Source organism: Drosophila tropicalis, unplaced genomic scaffold, assembly GCF_018151085.1.
Source record: "Drosophila tropicalis isolate 14030-0801.00 unplaced genomic scaffold, ASM1815108v1 contig_413, whole genome shotgun sequence".
NCBI classification, from domain to species: Eukaryota; Metazoa; Arthropoda; class Insecta; order Diptera; family Drosophilidae; genus Drosophila; species Drosophila tropicalis.
Window position 1 is genome coordinate 1066665 of NW_027172877.1, and position 19096 is coordinate 1085760.

General features: G+C 34.7%; 2 protein-coding genes across 9 annotated transcripts; one reads left to right on the forward strand and one right to left on the reverse strand.

Moving 5' to 3' along the window:
- Positions 1–488: 488 nt before the first annotated feature.
- On the reverse strand, positions 489–19009 carry LOC137573491 (bridge-like lipid transfer protein family member 3B). 8 transcript variants are annotated; one of them, XM_068285426.1, is made up of 20 exons: positions 18600–19009; positions 12538–12739; positions 11852–12469; positions 11549–11788; positions 11006–11486; positions 10751–10780; positions 10545–10637; positions 8108–9192; positions 7950–8031; positions 6720–6867; positions 6065–6646; positions 5882–5996; positions 5296–5316; positions 3412–3554; positions 3224–3347; positions 3016–3163; positions 2755–2947; positions 1837–1954; positions 1617–1659; positions 489–1475 (listed from the first exon to the last, which is right to left on the reverse strand). In XM_068285426.1, the coding sequence occupies exons 1-20, from the start codon at positions 18641–18643 to the stop codon at positions 1447–1449; spliced, it is 4539 nt and encodes a 1512-aa protein (XP_068141527.1). In that variant the 5' UTR covers positions 18644–19009; the 3' UTR covers positions 489–1446. The 8 variants fall into 8 exon arrangements, with proteins under 8 accessions (XP_068141527.1, XP_068141520.1, XP_068141523.1 ...); XM_068285419.1 differs by having other exon boundaries at positions 7872–8031; positions 18600–19008; XM_068285422.1 differs by lacking the exon at positions 10751–10780 and having other exon boundaries at positions 7872–8031; positions 18600–19008.
- Positions 14715–16482, forward strand: LOC137573580 (odorant receptor 98a-like). The gene is made up of 5 exons (XM_068285536.1): positions 14715–14767; positions 15256–15432; positions 15867–15926; positions 15985–16342; positions 16408–16482. Exons 1-5 carry the CDS (start codon positions 14715–14717, stop codon positions 16480–16482), a joined length of 723 nt encoding a protein of 240 aa, XP_068141637.1.
- Positions 19010–19096: the final 87 nt, after the last annotated feature.

Genomic DNA, 19096 nt, shown 5'->3' on the forward strand with positions numbered 1-19096 from the left:
ACAAGGACATGATAAATGATTACATTTAAATGTAAAATGTTTCAAAAGTCATCCTTGTCGCCTATTTCGTAACTCTTTAATTTCTTTACTCTTAAATATGTAGTTTCAAGTTACGGCCATTGGAATGCTATATTCTTAGCAAAGATTGCATAAGTAAAATTTAATAGTCCTTGATATGGGGGAAATACAAACAAGTTTCCTATCATTTGTTTTACATCGTAGACAGTGGTTCAAAAACGGATTTCGTATACTTCACAAATAATAATTCAGTAGTAATTAAAAAATTTAATACATTTTGGGGATTTTTTTTTTTTTAAATTTTTCTTTAATATGACTTCAATTTTTCTTGCCTAGCTACAGATGAAAACTTTTCAATATAATTTTCTTTATATAACAATCAATAATATATCGTATTATACAAATACAAACATCATTTTCATTAATTAATATTAATGCACAATTACAATTTCTTTAAAATTTGTATATACTTGACTTGAGTTTAACTTCATTTCGTTTTTGTTTTGTTTGTTGGATTTAACACTGCGTATTTTACAATATATATATGTATTAATTTTATTTATGTACCTATAACATTGTTGGTGGATGTTAGAGTTACAATAATTTGTTTAGCAAATACACATACATAGATGAATCATACAATAGATATACTATATATGTATATACTATTTGTGTATATATTTTGTATAGCAAATAAAATTTGATTTGATTTGATTGGAATGCAATGAACATTAATAACTTTCGGTTATAGGTTTTTTGGATTAGTAAAGTTTGGCCAATTTCTGTTTTACAACATTTATGCATTTATGTATATAATAATTAGAATTTTTAGCTTTTGTTTAGTTTTTGATATGATCGATCATAAAATCACAACATCATATTTCTTGTTTAACCAATATCTATGTATATATGTATATATATATATGGTTATTGAAGGAGTAATATACACTTGAGTTCGCATAGATTTTAAAAAATATCAATGACAAGACTGTACATAGTTTAAAATATTTTGATTATCGTTTAACAATGTGTGTTTGCTAGATACTAAAAACTTTAAAATTAAATAATAATAATAATAATAAAAAAGAACCGCACTCTTTGGATTAATAGCAAAAGCGAGTTTAAAAACAATTTGTTTAAGTTTATATAGTAAAAATGTAAGTAAGGACGAACGGCAACGTGAAAATTGTCTCAGTCTTCTGCTAAAACTCAACATGAAATGGCATATATATTTTTTAAAAATTTATTTTTCTTCTGTGGGACGTCTAATAGATCCAATAGATACTGGTACTGCCTTCAATATTGTAGGTATATAATTTTGGACTGACTATAGGCATACGATGTGTCTGTGTTTAGGCATTATTATTCTCGCCACAGCATTGTATGCAGTCCATGCAGTTATGCTACCTATTTCCATCATTCTTGCGGCTACTCATATTGGATGAGGTCATCTGGATCTAGAAATTGCAAAAGTAAAGAAGATTAGTACATGGGAGCAGTTAATATCAATATGAATGGCTTGGAAAAATGAAGAAATCAAAAAGTGTGCGATACATGCAATAGGAACAGCATCTGAAGGAAACCAAACAAAAACTGACCTTTATTATTATTTGTCGTGTACTTAAGGCTAATGTATTTCAACTTCAGGCACAATAACAACAACAAGTGGGCACAGGAAACAAGTGATTAATTAAATGTGATATAAATTGTATATAGACATCAAACAGTGTAAATTAAGGTGAGAGACAGTTACAAATAGAAAAAGAGAGAGAGATAGGAGAAATACCAACTACAATTAAGATTTATTCTTAAACATACCTGCAAGGAACGTATGGTATCCAATAAGGCTTTCTTCTCTTCCAGCAATATGCTTATATCATCCTGGGCAGCCTTTAGGTATGATCGTAAAATGTCTGCTTCCTGTTTGGTTTTTTGCCTAAACGAAATAAAAAAATTGTTTTTTATTTATTTCACTTAGAAAACCTCATCGAAACTGTATATGGACATTTCCAATCTAGCAAAAAAAATGAGATTACACCAATTGGACATAACGATTCGAAGCTAGTATCAATAACCTGCTATAACTTTATGATAAAAATGAGTTTTTGACCTTAAACTACTAAATTGCTTAAGTATGGCAACTGGTTTATAATTTCCGTACGCTATTCAGGGGTGGTCAAAACCATTTACACAATGGATATTCTTTTGTTACTTGCTTTTCGAAGATATTTTAGTTGTTGTAAGTATTCACTTGGATTGTAATTCGACAACATAACATTCTACTCTATCTATTTTAAAGCTAAATCATTTAAAATAACAAAAAAAGTTGCAAAAAGTGATTGGGTAAATACTTTTACCCACATCTTTGTATTTTTTAGTTGACTGATTTGACTATAAGTAAAAATAAGTTTTTATTCCAAGATAATTACATTTAAAAATCTTTGGTGGTTCATTCATAGCTCAAAAATAAATGAAATTGTGTAAACGTCCGAATGGAAGAGAGTATTATCTTAACCCACAAGAGAGTGCGAAGTCTCTAATTGACCTAAAGACGGCCTAAGTTTGGTCATGCAAAAAGTAAAAGACCAAGTGCTAGAGTTTTCTTTTTTGGACTTGGAAAAACTATTTTGAGATGCAAAGCTTTTTTGTTTTCTGTTTACCAAACTTGGTATAGCACATAACAAGCTATAGCTATAATTCTGCCAAATATTTGATTCTTGATCAATGGATACTCACCTATAGCTATCGGTATTCACTTTGGAGTCAACGAGTTGCTTACGCAATTGATCGTTGTCTAGTTTCATTTGCTGCATTACCAATTGCATCGACAACAATTCCCGATCACGCTCACGCGGAGCAACTGTTGCAGACGATGGACCAAAGAGAGCATGACCCAGAGCCTGATGTTGCACCGCACTTAGATTTGTATCTGCAATAGGGTGAAAAATGTTAGCCAAATTATAGTTAATTGGGATAGAATCGATTGAGGGAACTTGCCTATAGGCTGTATATTCAAGACGCCATTCTTATCACGCTTCAAATGCATCCGACCTATGCATAAATTAATGGGTACTGGTCCCGGTGAGGTAATGTTAACAGGCGGCCGATCTTCAAGCAGATTAATGCGAACGTTTTCAAGATTAATCTGAAATAAAAGATTTCCTTTAGTTAATATTGATTGATGAAAGTTACTAATTAATCTTACCGTGACCGGCAGTGGTGGTGAAATAATTTCGTCTTCGGCCAAATCGCCAAGACCAATCACTGTGCTCATTGAAAGATCCAAATTGATGTCCTTTACACGTATCTCAGCGTGATGATTGAACCAACTGAAACGGAGAATTTCTTAAAAGTGCTTGGGAAATTACAGATAATATATTTTTATTTTCTTACCTTTGGATACGCTTGCGATCTATCACACCTTCAATATTCCTGGGCATATTTAGAGTTTCCTCTAAACGTAAACGTATGCAAGGCGGAGCTTCTGGATTGTACGGAGCCAAGTTCCAGGCCTTGCAGCGGGCACCAAATTTGGTCTTTTGGGAAGGGGAGAGGCGGAAAGAGTTTAATTAATAAAATCCCATAGAAAATTAAAGATTTTTCAAAGCAGTTTTAATTGAACAACATGCAAAAGCTAACACAATTCACACACCATGCATTGTTATCGAAGAGTGTGGACGTGTGTGTGTGTGTGTGACTTTGTATATGTATGTAAGTGGGTGAGATTGTATGTGGTGGTGTTTGTCGTTTATGTGAAGAGATTTGAACTACAATTTTTGATGGGATTTCTTTTTAGATTTGCCAAGTTTTAGGATTTTGTCTTTATATGTTATCTTTGCAGAGAATATTTTTTATATTTGTGATCTTAAAGTACGACGAGATGCGTTTAAACAGCCTTGTCCGTTCGTCCGTTTGGATCGACGCGAACACCTCGTAGACCCGATGTGCTAAAGAGTTGAAATTTTGGGATGTAGGCTTGTATATACTTCGGACTCAGCCGGATTGAACCACTACATCATATATACAAACTTTGACGTGGTCGGACGTTAGCCCCGTCCCTCTGGTTGTAATTTTTTTTACATTGCCTACCATAAATTTTCAAGTTGGCCCCAGGATTCTAGTTGGAATCAAATACAATACTCAAAAATTGTATACCTTCTTTTGGACTCCTTTTATTATTAGGTATAACTACACTTGAACTACCAAAGGTAGTGAAATCGGGTCACAAATACATAGACTTCAGCAAAACAGCTCAAATATTTCCCTCTCATCGCTATTTAGGTAAAAAGTCACGATGACCGCATACATAACAGGTATAAGTATGTAGAAAATTGGACAAACAAATTGGTCACATAAGTATATATATCTCATATGTTTAACGTTTTTCCTTAAAAACGTTACCTTGCCTATGGTAATCAACTGCAATGATACATATATTAACATTGGCAGGCCAAAGTTAAATTTCGACAAACTGATTTGGATTTATTTGGGTAATGTATTAAATGGTTAGTCTTTTGGTATGCCAATTTAGTAGTTGTTGTTTAAATGTTATTTAACCAGTTCCAGTTAGTGCTTGTTGTAGTTATTGTTTCGTATACTCTTCCTAAATTAAGCAGTATTACCTAATTTTTTGTTTGTTTTGTCTAAACAGGCCAATTTTCTTATAGCAAAATAAAAACTTAAACTGAATAAAAACAATGAAAAATAGGAATTAAATTACAGAAAAAAATAAAATATATTGTAAAGGTTTAAAATGTAAATCGCAAATTTTGGTAAATTAATAACTTAATTGGTTAACTCTGAGTGTGTTTTAAATAAATAACAAACTAGCGGAAACATTTTATCAGCTCATCTTTCATGCTTCGAAAAAACATCACAAAAACGATTACCAGTAATTGTTCAGTTATGTTAGGATATATCGCTACATTAAAAACAATGAAATTATGCTTCAACTCTTTTTTTTTTTTTTATTTGCATTTTCTTGGCAGATTTCTAAAGGTTTTTATGCGAATTTCAACTACAAACTGCAAAAGAAAAAAAAAGGCACTGTCTACCATTCAATCAAAATTAAATTAAAATTTAAAAAAAAAAAAATATTTTTAATAAAACCAAAAACCATCAAAAACAATTATAAAAAGAATATCATAAGAAACTTAAAGAATTTTCGTATATATACAAAAAATCAGCAATTAAATAAAAAGAAATTTTAGCAAAATTACAAAAATTGGTAAATTTGTTTTCTGAAATTTATGTTTGTTTTTTTTTTTTATTTTATACCTTGTTCGCTTGATGTGCGATCTATGGAGTTGTTGTTGTTGTTGTAGGATGTGTTGTTGTTGTTTTGTAGTTGTTGGAATTTGTGTCATGTTCAAGTCATGTTTATTTAACAATTTTAATATTGTTTAATGTTGTATAATTTTTTTTTTTGTGTTTTATTTTATAATTTTTTTGTTGTTTTTTGCACACATTGAGATTGTCGGTTTATATTGTATATATATATATATATTTTGATTGTTTTTGTTTTTTTGTTTTTTTTTTTTTTAAGAGAAGAAGAGAGAAATATAATGAGAAAATGATTATATGAGAATTTATCTTACAGGAATATTTGTAGTTGAACCTTAAATTGTTAATAGTTTTTGTTTAACAAATTATTAACAACTTGGGTCTTGAATGAAATAATTATAGACATATATAGAAACATGCAGAATATTTTTGATTTAAAATTTGAACAAAAAAAACATTGAATTCTTCAGATAAAATATAGATAGATAGATAGAGAGATAGACAACAAAAAATATATATTTCAAATGGAAAAAGAATATTGAATAAAAACACATGAAAACTGATTTGTGATGAAACTCACCTGCAGCTCATCCCAGGGTATTGCGCCACATTCGTCACAGGATACGGCGGCCACTTGTAGCCGCACCGAGGATTTGGGTCCTTCTTGTTGGCGTATTAGTTCCACCGTGGTCAATCTAAGTAAACAAAACAAAATGAGTATTAATCACACTTTGTAAGAACTTTATCAGTGTTGAAATGTAACCTAAATGTGGCCATGGAAACCAGATCACGACGTCGCCAAGTGCTGCCCTCCGATGGCTCTGATGGTGATGACATATTCGTTTTATAGCTGCTCGGCTCTTCGTACACTTCGCTGGCCACTTCGACGGGTGAAGCCTTCATATTGTTGTCATTTGTAAAGGGATTCAGTCGAAACATTACATCCATGCAGTCCATAGTCTTGTCATCGCCCATAACCATGGCATAGTTCTCGGAATCCGAACTAATGTCGCTTTGCATGGAGAACGTGTCGCTGGCATCATCATTGGGGGTACCGGATTTGATGGCCGAGTCAATGGAAGTCATAAAGCTGGAGAAGCCCTTTTTCATGGACATTAGTCCGGAGTTGATCTCTTTGGTAAGACTGGGAACTGTGTCGCCACCCGTACTGCCAGCTCCGGTGCCGCCACGACCAACGGCACCAGCTGAACTTTTGCCGCTTCTCGAGACCGATGAAATAGATTGCGTTTGGGACTGTGTCGAGATGCCTGTATCGGGCCGAGAGCCCGACTGACTAGGCGTCGAGGAAGCCATTGTTGGTGTACTTTGTATTTGGACGTTATAGCTGCAGGCCAAAAAAAAAAAAAAACGAAATCAGTTGAAGTAATCTGCATCTAATTGATTCGATATTGACTTACCCATGCGTATTGGGATTGGACATGTGTATGCCGCTATCGAAGTTTGGCGGCGCATCTTGGGTTACCGGCGATGGAGTCTCCACACTACCAAATGTATTGCTCTTCAATTGTTCCAATGGCGGCGGTGTTGGCCAAGTTATGTTGCCACCTGTGAATAAGAAGGTGGAATGTTTCAAGTGAATTTAGGGGCCTTCACTCTTTGTTTCCTGTTTAGTTTACATGAATTATTTAGATAATTAGATTTTAGAGTAGAAATCAAAATAGAAGATTTAGTTTGGGTTAGTTTTTACGAAATAGAACATGCGAGAGGCAGAGAGACAGACAGAGAGATATGAAATCAAAAAAAAAAACATTAACCAATATATCGACAGGACATCAATGATTGAAAAAGATTCTCAAATAGTATCAATTTATTGAGCTTCGCTTTGGATCAATGTTCACGTTTTTTGTTCTACTCGATAGGGAATTATAAGTCAGAATTAGCATTAGCATGTCCTTTAAAATGGACTCATTTGATTAAGTCTTAATTCCTGTCATAAAACGCGTTTGTACAAGCCCATTGTGAATCATATTTTTAGCAATTGAAATCAAATCTTACAAGGTTCATATAAAATCAAATCACACTTAGTATTATAATAAAAAAAATATTTACACATAATGAAGATTTAAGCTTTGTTAAAATAAATACTGAATGCCAATAAGAAGAAAATTTATATAGCAAAATATTTTAGAGCAAATGATATCGATTTAATTACTTTGGATTACCCCAAAGGTCTACCCAATCAATTATTTATTTATAATTTGAGGGAAATATTCTTTAAATCGGTGTCGGGGTGTCAGGGGATCAGGGTAGAAAACCATATATGTGTATATAAGACAAGCAACACTCTTTTTGGTACTGAGGTGTTAGCTAATTATGTTACATTGGTGAGATTTTAACTACTTATTAAGTGTCCACTAACTATATTATATATATATATATATATTTGTATGATCAGTAAGTTGATCCAATACATTTGGGGTTAGTGGTGAAATCTTTTTGACGAAACTAAAGCTAAATTGATTGATTAGAATTGTTGTTGTTGTTATTGTTGTTAAGCTAAAGCGAGAGCGAGTGACAACAAAAATAAACGGGAAATTTATAATTCTTACTATTCATGTGTAAATCATCACCCAAACTAGCTGAATCGGGTACGACACTTTCAGCATCACCACCACTTGATTCCTTACCAGGTGTTGGCGATGGCATCACAAGCGTCAATTCAATTTGTGGCACAACGCAACCAAATATTATGGATTTCTGTTCATTTTGCTACGAAAAAAGATATCGATTTCAATTAATCAGAATCGCAATGATATATAGAGACTATAATATCTGTATATTTTACCTTTTGCAATATGCGTTCGGCATCTAAATTAAGGAATGTAGACATTTCATTGAGTTCCTCGCCCAGACGCAGAAGAAACAACAATTGATAGTGATCGATTTGTAGACTAACCAAATTGGATATATGCGCTATGGCATGCACATCAGCTGTGCGATCGGTGGGCGGAGTTTCGGCATCGGCGGCTGCAGCTGCTGCTTCATTAGGTGGACGTACATCTTCATCGGAATTGAGGAACGGATTGCGCGGCAATGGCGGCAATGTGGGTAGTGGGGGCAAACCCATACTTTCCATGCTGGTCTTGTCATTGCTGACCTTTTTCACATCCACTAGAGCCTGGCCTGAGCCCTTGTGTAGCCATAAGGTTATGGGCACTGCATCCACAAACGGTATGGATTTGTTTGGCCCCAGTGAGCGGGCGCCTAGAAAATCCACCCAAATGGGATCCAACTTAATGCACCAGACATCTCTTGGCTCGGACCACATGGCGTAGCGACTCAAATACTGCGTTGAGGCCGACCGAGGCAATGTCTGCTGCATATCGGCCAATGGCGACATGGGCGACATCATGTTCACATCGGAAGCAGCCACATGTGAGAGTATGCGGTCGGTTACAATGCACATGTCGCCCTCGTTCGAGGGAAACTCAGAGCCAAAGACCAGTGAGCCTTCTTGCAGGGAATGCAAAGCTTGAGCCAAATCCGCTCGAGAGCTGCCCATTTCCCGAATGTTGGTCAATGCAAAGCGAGAGATCTGTATTTGCATTGTCTTGGGTCGGTCCTTTTGATTGGGTGCATCCACAGCTGCTTCCAACACCACACGCGGCATTATCGCCTCCACTTTGACATCCATGTACATCAGACTGGGCTCTTCCAGATCCACCATCAGCTGTGTGCCATTGGAGCCATTGGAGGCAATGGAGCCGCGTGTGTTAAAAGGCCCCGGCAATTGCTGCTGTTCCGGCTGGGATTGGCTGCGCTGCAGACTCTCGCGTAGACTCAGGCCGAACGAATTAAGCCACAATATGGAGCTGAGATCAAAGTGAACTTGTAAAGGATTCACGTGAACAAATATCTTTGAGGGTGGCACTGTAAATATTAAATGCATGTCAATTTTGTGTGAAATAAAGTTAATTCAATATTAAATATCCAAAAAAAAAAATAGCTTCTCTTTGAATTGCAAAAGAGTCGAACCAAAATATCTAATCCTATTCAATAATATATTTCCATTTCCTTCTAGAACGCACGATCCCCTCCTAGACCGTAAAAACTACAGAGCTTGTTGGCTTCTATATACTGCATGTCGTATATATCTCGAATTCAGCCGGATCGATACACTGTATCATATAGCTATAACTCTGTTACTTCCCAGCTATTGTATGTATTTTAAATTGGTGAGTTTAATATACCTATAATTATTATACCTAATATATAAGATCGGGTGACTATATCATATAGTTCCCATAGGAACGATCGGTCGAAAACAGTGACTTTTATCAATAACTTCGTTACTTTTCACAATATTTTCAGTTTAATGAAGCTGTTAATGACTGCGGCAAATTTCAAAGAGATCGACTGACTCCATTGCTCCAGGCAAAGGCCGTTCTTTCGCGAACATTGGTCTTTTTAGATAATATGATTTACCACACTGCCGGTTATAGGTATGGGAAGAGCAACAAAATAATTTGCGAGGGAATACAAACTTTCGCGAGGTCGGAACTCTAGTTTTATATATTATTTAATTGTTTTTTAGTGTTTAAGGAATGGACCATACCATTAGAAATACTGGTGCTATTTAGGAAAGTCTGGTAGAACTCGGTGGTGTCTTCTTTGGAAGATTGACCTCAAGCCTAGACGTATACATATGTGTGTACATATGTATATGTAAACCAACGAATTTAACCGAATGTTTTTGTCGGAATCGAATTTCACTCCTTTTATTATAATAGTCATTCAAATCATTCACAAATGAAACTTGTGTTATTCTTGTCACGATTTGGTCTTGAAAAGTAATTTCCTTAACTTGGAAGCGAAAACAAACCCGAATATTGTTAAAGTATTATTCTTTCAGGGCTGTTTAACGAAAATAGTAATTTTGAATAAAATGTCAATCGTTGTACGAGTCGAAGCCAAGTTAGAAACGTTTTCGTTTCGCATTTTTCATCATCTTAGAGCATCGTTAAGAGTCATAATTCATTATCTACAGATTTGTTTTTGTGTGAAAATCTTGACAAAAGTATTAAACAACATATTAAACAGGACAAAGGATTAGATAAATTAAAATCCTTTTGGCAGGAGCTTAATAGAGTTACTATGGAGGATATTCAGCTCTGAAAAGTTTTATTTGAAATCGAACTTCAACTCCGGCTAAATGATATTGACTAAATTATCCTAACTCACGCATTTATTTCTCTCTTTATATTAGAATTTCCCCAACTTACATGGAAAGACGAAATCACCAGGATAATAGAAATACGTGTACTCGGCATGAACAATGGGCATTTCGGCGGGAAATGAATAACGATCCTTGTCACCTAGAATATAGAAAATTTGAAAAACAAAATTAAATATAATTTGAAGGCAATTTAGAACTAATTTAGTATGGTGATCATGTTGAGGGTTAAGCGCTCCATGTTATGATAGTCACCTGAGGATTTGCTTTTCCTTTTATGTTGTGCTACAACATAAAACATTAAATAAATAATAAAAGCAACAAAAAGAAAACAAATTATACAATAACAAAGCAGAGATAAAGAAAGAGAAAGAGTTTTGCATTAGTCATTATTATAAGTTGGTTTGAGGTGATTCATTGTCTGGGAGTGGCTAATGATGGCGAGTGTACTTTTTGGGGGTCTTATCATAATATATACATAGTATATAGTACATAATCTTATCATCTTACCCGATACAAACTCCTTGGGCATTTGCTTTTTACCCGAAGTGGTCACCCTATATAAAGTGAAATCTTCAATACGCAATATCACACATGAACTCATTAATTTGGCCAGGTTATCCAATGTGCTACGATGTTGTTGGACTTGACTGTGGGTCGACGTGGAGCCAGCTGAACCAGCTGATCCAGTTGAACTTGCTGCTGCAGCTGCTGCGGCTGTTGGCGTGCTGCTGCCACTGCTCCCTGCTCCCGTTACAGGATGCTGAGAACTCAACATGCTGGCGCTAAGCATAATAGGAGAGGCTGGAACACTCCTCTCCAACGGGGCATGCATCATGGCTGACCGATTGGGCTGACTTAAATTGAGCACCGCCTCGCGAAAGGCATTCAGGGATTCTTTTAACCACAGAGCTGGAGCCACCGAGGCCTCTTTGTATTTTGCCCAATGTGAGCGATCCGATTTGGCCAAATGATAGGGATAATAATCAACCTAGTAACAAAAGTAGTTATCAGAATGGTAATCAACATTTGCGACACGAAATATTTGCCTACCTGAAAAGCTGTTACGGACACCTGCAAAGCGCCACCTTTATCCAAGTCGGGATAACTGGAACGTCCATCGCCCTCATCATCGCACAAATGCAAATCAATTCGCTGGCTAAAGAAATGATACGAAGTTTCCCTTACATCGAACGCATTGAACATTCGTTGCGTTGTGTTGGCATGCGCGGAAGACGATTCGGACATGCGATTTTGTTGCTGAGCCACCTGCGCCTTGTATTCGGGTAGGGTCTAAAATGTAAAGGATTATTTCATTAAAAGAAACTTGTCTAACAACACAATTCCAAAACTTACCTGCATCTTTCGAGCTGCCTTTGACTTTTGGGTGGCATGGGTGGCTGCCTTAATTAGGCCAGAGAGCGAATCCACAAAATGTAAAGCTGCCTTCAACTGGGAATCGGTGAGAACCCACAGCAAATCATCTAAAATCAAAACCAATCTGGAGGCAAGTAACGTGCAATCCGATAAACGTTTCCTTATCGTAATTCTGCATCTTGCATGATTTGTTAGCAAACGCAATGGCGTTAAAGAAGTATCTTGCGTTGAGCTGGCCTCAATGCGTACTGTTTGCCAGGACAATTCCTTAAAAATTAATATAATGCCCTTCTGGGGATCCTTTAGCCGCGTTAAACGTAAATCAGCATTCGCCCACTTTGGTGTCTTGGATTCTACACGAATTCGCGACATTTGCACGGAAGCGGTAAAGGCGGCACTCACGAAGTTAACATTCACCGTGTTGACAACTATGGTGATGCCATCGACTACTTTGTGGATGAAGCTGTATTTACCCTGAGGCACTTGTGGCAAGGCAGCGGTCGGAGGGGAGCCGTTGCCTCCTCCTCCGGCTCCACCGCCGGCATCTCTTGTGTTTGGTTGGCAGGTTTCTATAGTTATGCGTACTTCATCCAAGGTCTAATAAGAAAAAAGTTATTTTTATTTCTATTCCTTTTGATGTGCATATGTTTCTTTTTTGGACTTACCAAAGTAATGGGGACGCTCTTGAGTTTAGTCCAGCTAATGCGAAAGGATACATGATTGCACCAGGCCGATGTCAAACGCAACCAACTAGGTAACTCCAGTAGCTCGGTAAGAACACGTTCATCTAGCTCAAGATTGGAGAGTTCACCCTCACCGCGAAATGTGCTTAAATTGATTTTATCCGATGATAAATTCTTGGTGTAGCTGAAAGGGAATAGAAGAAACATAAGTTCTTGGCTTCACCTTCTTCATTCTAATGATTATTATTTCCACTTGGATGAACTTGTTGGCTGTTCACTTGGCGGCAACAACTACAACAACAAGTGGGTGACCTGTCAGTTGCCATCAATTGACCCATTTTCATTTTAACGACTATTTCTAAAGACACTTGTATAATTCGAATAGGAAATTATTGATTGATTTGATTTGCAAAGTGAGGAGGAGAAGCGTTCAAAGGGTTTGTCGTCTGCAAAGGTTTCCGTATTTTTCTAATAATAATATTATGACAATTGATTAATAACAACAACTAAATGTTAAATACTTATATAAAATATTCCATGCATTCAATTAGGTTGTTAAAATTCCATAGAATTTTGTTTGTCTTCTTGAATAGAAGAATGTCGATTATATTAAAAGTTCTGGCAAAAGAAACTTTTCACTTAAAAGGCTTTTCTTCATCAAGGATGCAGGACATTCAAGGGAGAAACGGATAAGAGGTGGAGGAGGAGGAGGTGCCATGGGTTTTAGGGATTCTTAAGGGCAACAAGTTTGCTTTGCATTTACACACTTTTGCCTTGTTATAAAGTTAGTTTGTTTGCAGCTTAATTGCGTGGAAAAAATACAAAAAACTTTAGCAAGAGGGTTGAGGAGGTTCGGGTTATAAAGCACAAAAGAAACGTGGGTGTAGATGCGGGCGTCGGTGTGGGACAGCTAAGACAATGCAAATAAAGAGGCAAATACATACATACATATGTTTGTGTGTATACGCCGTAAGTATAAACGTTTATGCACACAAATACCATACGCGTTTTTTCTATACACATTCAAATACATACATACATACTTATTAGACTTTGCATGTAGTTATATTTATACGCCTTTGTTTAAGCAAGTGGCAGGACCTTATACACAGCAAAGAAAACAAAGAAGCTTAAGTACACTTTAAATTTTAAATATCAATAAGTACATACAATAAAAACTCTCTTGGGCAACCATTCTTTGTTCCAAGAAATAAAGGTAATAAAATTAATGACAATATTAATGACATTATCCTCGAAGGAGTTAAATTATGTATCATTGACTCGTTAGTCTTTAATTTGTTAAGTAGGCAGTAAAATATTGACTTCTACAAATATAAATTGTTTAATAAGTACTTTAGTGTACGTTTCATTTAAAAATACACATTGCAAATACCAGATGTGACATTTTTATCAAATGTGTCTCGGGGTACTCAAAATATTTAAAGATATTTATGGGAATGAAAATAAATTTTGTGCAATTTCTCAAAAATATGTAACTTTTTTTTTAATTTAATGATTTGAACACCTTTACTTGGCATCATGAATACATATGTATTTATCTATCAATTACAACTGAACTTTTTATATTTACTTAATATATGTACATATGCAAAACTAAACTATAGACTGTATAAAAATGCAATGAAAAATTACTTTTTAAAGTTATGCAAACATTACGACGGATTGATCTATTTAAAATAACTAGTCATAAAAAAAGTACTTCTGAAAATTATTGTTATAAAACTTTAAAATTTTTTAAAATAGTTATTCTAAATTAACAAAAAATAAAGTAAAAGTGCAGTAAATACGAAAGTTGTGGAATAAAAATACATTTTCGAAGTTTGAGAGTAAAATATTTTAATATTTTTCACTTACATATATGATTAAAAAGAATCTTTGAGCTCGATAATCGATTTTCAAACTTAAAATTTTATTGTTTTGTAAGTATTTATCTAAAGTATCCTCAAACTATATAATAACGTATATGCACTATGTGACAAAACAAACATTTAGGATAATGTATTAATGACCATTATAATGTAAAAGATTACGATAATCTTTGGATGATAATATAATGCAAATTAAAATTAGACTGAAATTCAAGCACAAACTGATTTGCAAACATACGTTAATTTCGGTCTATTCAGAATGCTCAGAAGATGGTCAAAAATATTGTTAGCTTGATCGATTACTACACACTTTTGATTAATATGTACATATGTATGTATAAGCCAACTAGAAGATTGTGGTAAAAAAGTCAGAATATCTCGATATTGGTTAAACTATCCAAACCTAATAATAAAACAGACCGACAAAGATCTACCGAACCCAGACCCAGAGACCAAAGCACATTTCCCCAATAAATTGTGTTATTGTTTAGATATGATACATTAATTAAATTTATGTCTACAATGTCTCTATTTTCCATCGACATATAGCGTTACGAATTTTGACTTACTTTTCATTTGGTGTACAAATTAACTTCCCTTTTTGACTAACTAAAGCGTAAAAATCGCTTATGGAATAAAAAACTCAGATTAATTGTGGGAAAACTCCTACGCTAAGGACAAATGTTGCTAATTGATTAGCAAGTTGCGTAAACATTAGGACCAGTAAACGATATAAATTCTAGTGGATTCCAATAATTTTGCACAGTTGTATTAGATCATTGAAGGAAGTTTAGCAATAGAAAACTAAAAGAAAACCACTGGAGAAAAAAATTATATTTAATTTATTAAGAAAACCTAGGCCACAAGATATGAAGTCAACCGCAGATGCCTTCGCTTATTTCCAGTATGGAATGACTGGAGTGGGTTTCTTGCCGCCATCAAAAGGCCGAAAATTGTACATGATGTTCAGAGGACTTGTGATCATATGGTCTGTTATATATCTACCTTTTGGAATGATAATGGGCCTTGTCAACGATATACAACATTTTACTCCTGACAAGTTTTTAAAATTGCTGGCAGTTGTCATTAATGTTTTTGGTTGTTCCTTAAAAATTCTGGCCTTCTATCTACCTTCTGTATATCTACCGAATTACGACAAAGTTAAGAAACTGATGAACCGAATGGATGAATTTTGCGTGATGAATGACGAAGATCGTCTTAGGATTCGCCATTGGGTTGCACGCTGCAATGTGATCTTCATAATATATTTTACTCTCTACAACAGTTATTGTGCCTTGGCGTTTTTGAATTCGGCATTACAAAAGATGCCACCATATCGGGATTACATCGATTTGCGTTCGAATGGAAATCATTTTTGGATAATCTTTGTTTTTCAAATGATCTTAATAACATTTATTACAGTGCAACATCTGCTTGTCGAATGCTTGTTGAATGCATAGCGCAACATAACCTAATTTTGGAGTATGTATTAAGTGAGCCTCGAAGTGATTAAGTTTCACATTTAGTCTCTCTTCTTCAGATATTCCGACTTAATGCGATCACTATTTTCACTTACTACTTTTATACAATTTTTACTGATTGGCACTCTTTTGGGTTGTACCTTAGTCAATCAATTCTTCTTCTCTGACTTCTGGAATGGATTATCGTGCGTGATATTTATAATAATTTTGATGTCTCAAACATTTCCGTTTTGTTACATCTGCGACCTAATTGTAAAAGACTGCGATAGACTGGCATTGGCAATATTTCATACCAATTGGATAGGATCAAGTCGTCGCTATAAATCGACTATCGTCCAATTCATTCAGAAAGCTCAGAAACCAATCGCCTTTAAAGCTGGATCAATATTTCCCATTTGCATGCAAACCAATATTCAAGTGAGTATTATAGAAAGTATACAAAATGTTTTCTGTAACCAAAAGATGACTTTTCTTTTTCAAAGGTGGCCAAATTGGCATTTTCTGTGGTGACTTTTGTTCAGCAATTAAATATTGCTGACAAATTTTTGAAGAAATAGATCAAAAATTGTCACTAGGACACGTTTAATATACATATATGTATACTTAATTTGCAGATAATGCCGAAAAACTTAAGTAAAAAATGGTGCCCAACAAACTGGGTTTTCTTGAAAATCCTAAAAGCAATAGTGAAAAACAATTCAAATCTTGTTTCTATCTAAAGTATACTCTAATTATACATATTTAAATAAGGTATACGCACTGTATGCCAGCGCAGCATGTAGGATAATGTAATAATGACCATTATAATGTGAATGATTAGAAAATTTAAACACAAACTGATTTGATGATAGTTTTAGATGTCTTTGAGAGTTTACAAAAAAGGAAACCAAAAATAATTTGAAAAGATTCAAAATAATAATTTAATTTAACCCTTTCAATCCCAGCGTTGCCTGTAAGCAACATCAGCTGTTTAAGAGCGTACGGTTTGCTCTTCTTTTGCTTTTTTCGCAGTGATAAGAGTGCTTTTAAGTATGTACCCAAAATGTTTGTAAAAAAATACCTTTGAAGATCATTTGGCAAAGCTATTTTCAATAAACTGCACGTGCATCGAAGAAAAATTACTTGTGAAGATTATTAGAGTTTTTTAAGTAACGGCTTTTCATATCTAAAACATATTTATATTATATAAAAACATATTTGTATATACAAAGTATATATGCAATATATTAACGGATCTGAAGTTAGATATGATAATCATAAATAAATAATTAGGTGAGTAATTTTTAAAGTTTAATGTTGCTTGTGGGCAACATACATAGCTTATATAAGATTATGCCATGAAAAAATTAGATGACGGGACAGTCTTAAAATTTTAATCTAGAATTTTTTAAAATAAAAAATCGTGTTTTTCGGTCCACCCTTATGCATATGTATGTACAAATGTACATATGTCTTATCTCAGATGATTATCAGGCATATATGTATTTATGAATGTATTTTATATACACTTTAGGGCTAACTAATGCTTTCTTTTGCCTGTACTTATGTATGTATGTAAAAAGAACACATAATACTAAAAATTTCAGAAAGACCGCTTAAGTATTGTTCAATGCACATTTATCATCATCTTAATACAATAACCGACAAATTACTAGAATAATTTTTATGTTATATTACTTGATCGCCGGAAAAATCAAAACCAGTTTAAAAAAATATATATATAGAATGTACTAAACCAGTGACCACCACGGTACGTAGAGGACATACATACATACATACATATGTACATAGGTTGACTCTTATGAAATAATCTTTTTACCATATGGTTGCACGATGTAATATTCTCAAATGCAATTGGATTTAGAGACCAGAACAATTTTTGCATTTGATATTCAACATTTCTATTGCTGATTAAGGAAACTATTTATTGTTAGTTTCTCACAATTTCAGTTTGCATCAGTGTCATTTGCAACAGTTGCAATTTTGTTGACAATGCCACGAATACACTTTAAAGCATCCCAATACAATTTGCAACCATAAATAAATATAACTTGAAAATTGAAATTTTTAATGACGAAGCGTTGGTGGGTGCGGTATACAATTTCCCGAGACAAACCAATAAACATTTTTGATTATAATGATGATAAACTTAGGGGTGAGGTGCGGAAAATGAAAAGCGACTGTTAGATCCACTTGTTACTCCGCTTTTGGGCAGCTAAAATGCTAACTCTTAGGGGGTTCCCATCCCCAAAACTGATGACTAAGGGAGTAGAGAACAGATAAACGCAAAACAAGGGAAAGACATAAAAGCGAGGGCTCAAAAAACTTTTGGCCACCAGGTGATAAGGTCTCCCCTGACAGGAGGCGCAGGGAAGCTGCACAAAAAAATACACATACATACATATATATATATAAACACATATACGCAGACACAAACGACATTGAAATGGCAGGGAGGCAGCAACAAATAAGGCAATCTCTCTTGCTCTCTCTCCTCCCGCCGTGTTGCTCTTTCTTTGTCCCTCTAACTGTGGGAAAAATCAATTTCCCATCTGACCCTTGCTTGTTTTTTTTTTTTCCAATTTCCTCCAAACGCTCGGCTAGTGTTCAACTTTATTACCATAATTGAATTTTACAGTTTAATTGCGTTAGAAACTAAATTCAAGCCACTTACATGGAAAGATGTTTGAGCAATTGGTTTTTTATCAGCGAGACCATGTTGTGACGTCAGCAATAGCGAATGCGAATTGACAACGACAAGCAAATAAACAACAAATGACAACGGAGCGACTCCGGCTGTAGCTAGTTGGCTGATTTTCTTTCTTTTTATTTTATTAAAAAATTTTTTTTGGGCGGGGGTTATTCACTTTGTTGCATATTCCATCGGCCTCCTTGTGCCGGCTAATATGGCTGTAGCATATTTCATCACTTTTCAGAATCACTTGAACCGAGCGTGTATTAATTGGAGCCCGTCGTGGATACGCAACGAAATAAACAAATAATTCGATTAATTGAGCTTAAAACTTTTCACTTCATTTTTAACATTGTTACATATTTGCTAGTTAACAGAAATATGTTATCACACTCAATTTGAGTCTTTGAAATGCTCGTGCTCACTTAGTGAGCTGAGCGAAATACTCGTAAGTATAAAGCGAATTCGGGCATGTGTTT

Coding starts and splice junctions, on each gene's coding strand:
- LOC137573580 (XM_068285536.1), top strand. CDS start 14,715: ATGGTCAAAAATATTGTTAGCTTGATCGATTACTACACACTTTTGATT. Junction 15,927..15,984: donor CAACATAACCTAATTTTGGA/GTATGTATTAAG, acceptor TCTCTTCTTCAG/ATATTCCGACTTAATGCGAT. Junction 16,343..16,407: donor GCATGCAAACCAATATTCAA/GTGAGTATTATA, acceptor TCTTTTTCAAAG/GTGGCCAAATTGGCATTTTC.
- LOC137573491 (XM_068285419.1), bottom strand. CDS start 18,643: ATGGTCTCGCTGATAAAAAACCAATTGCTCAAACATCTTTCCAT. Junction 11,789..11,851: donor AGGCAGCTCGAAAGATGCAG/GTAAGTTTTGGA, acceptor TTTACATTTTAG/ACCCTACCCGAATACAAGGC. Junction 1,660..1,836: donor ATACCATACGTTCCTTGCAG/GTATGTTTAAGA, acceptor TTGTGCCTGAAG/TTGAAATACATTAGCCTTAA.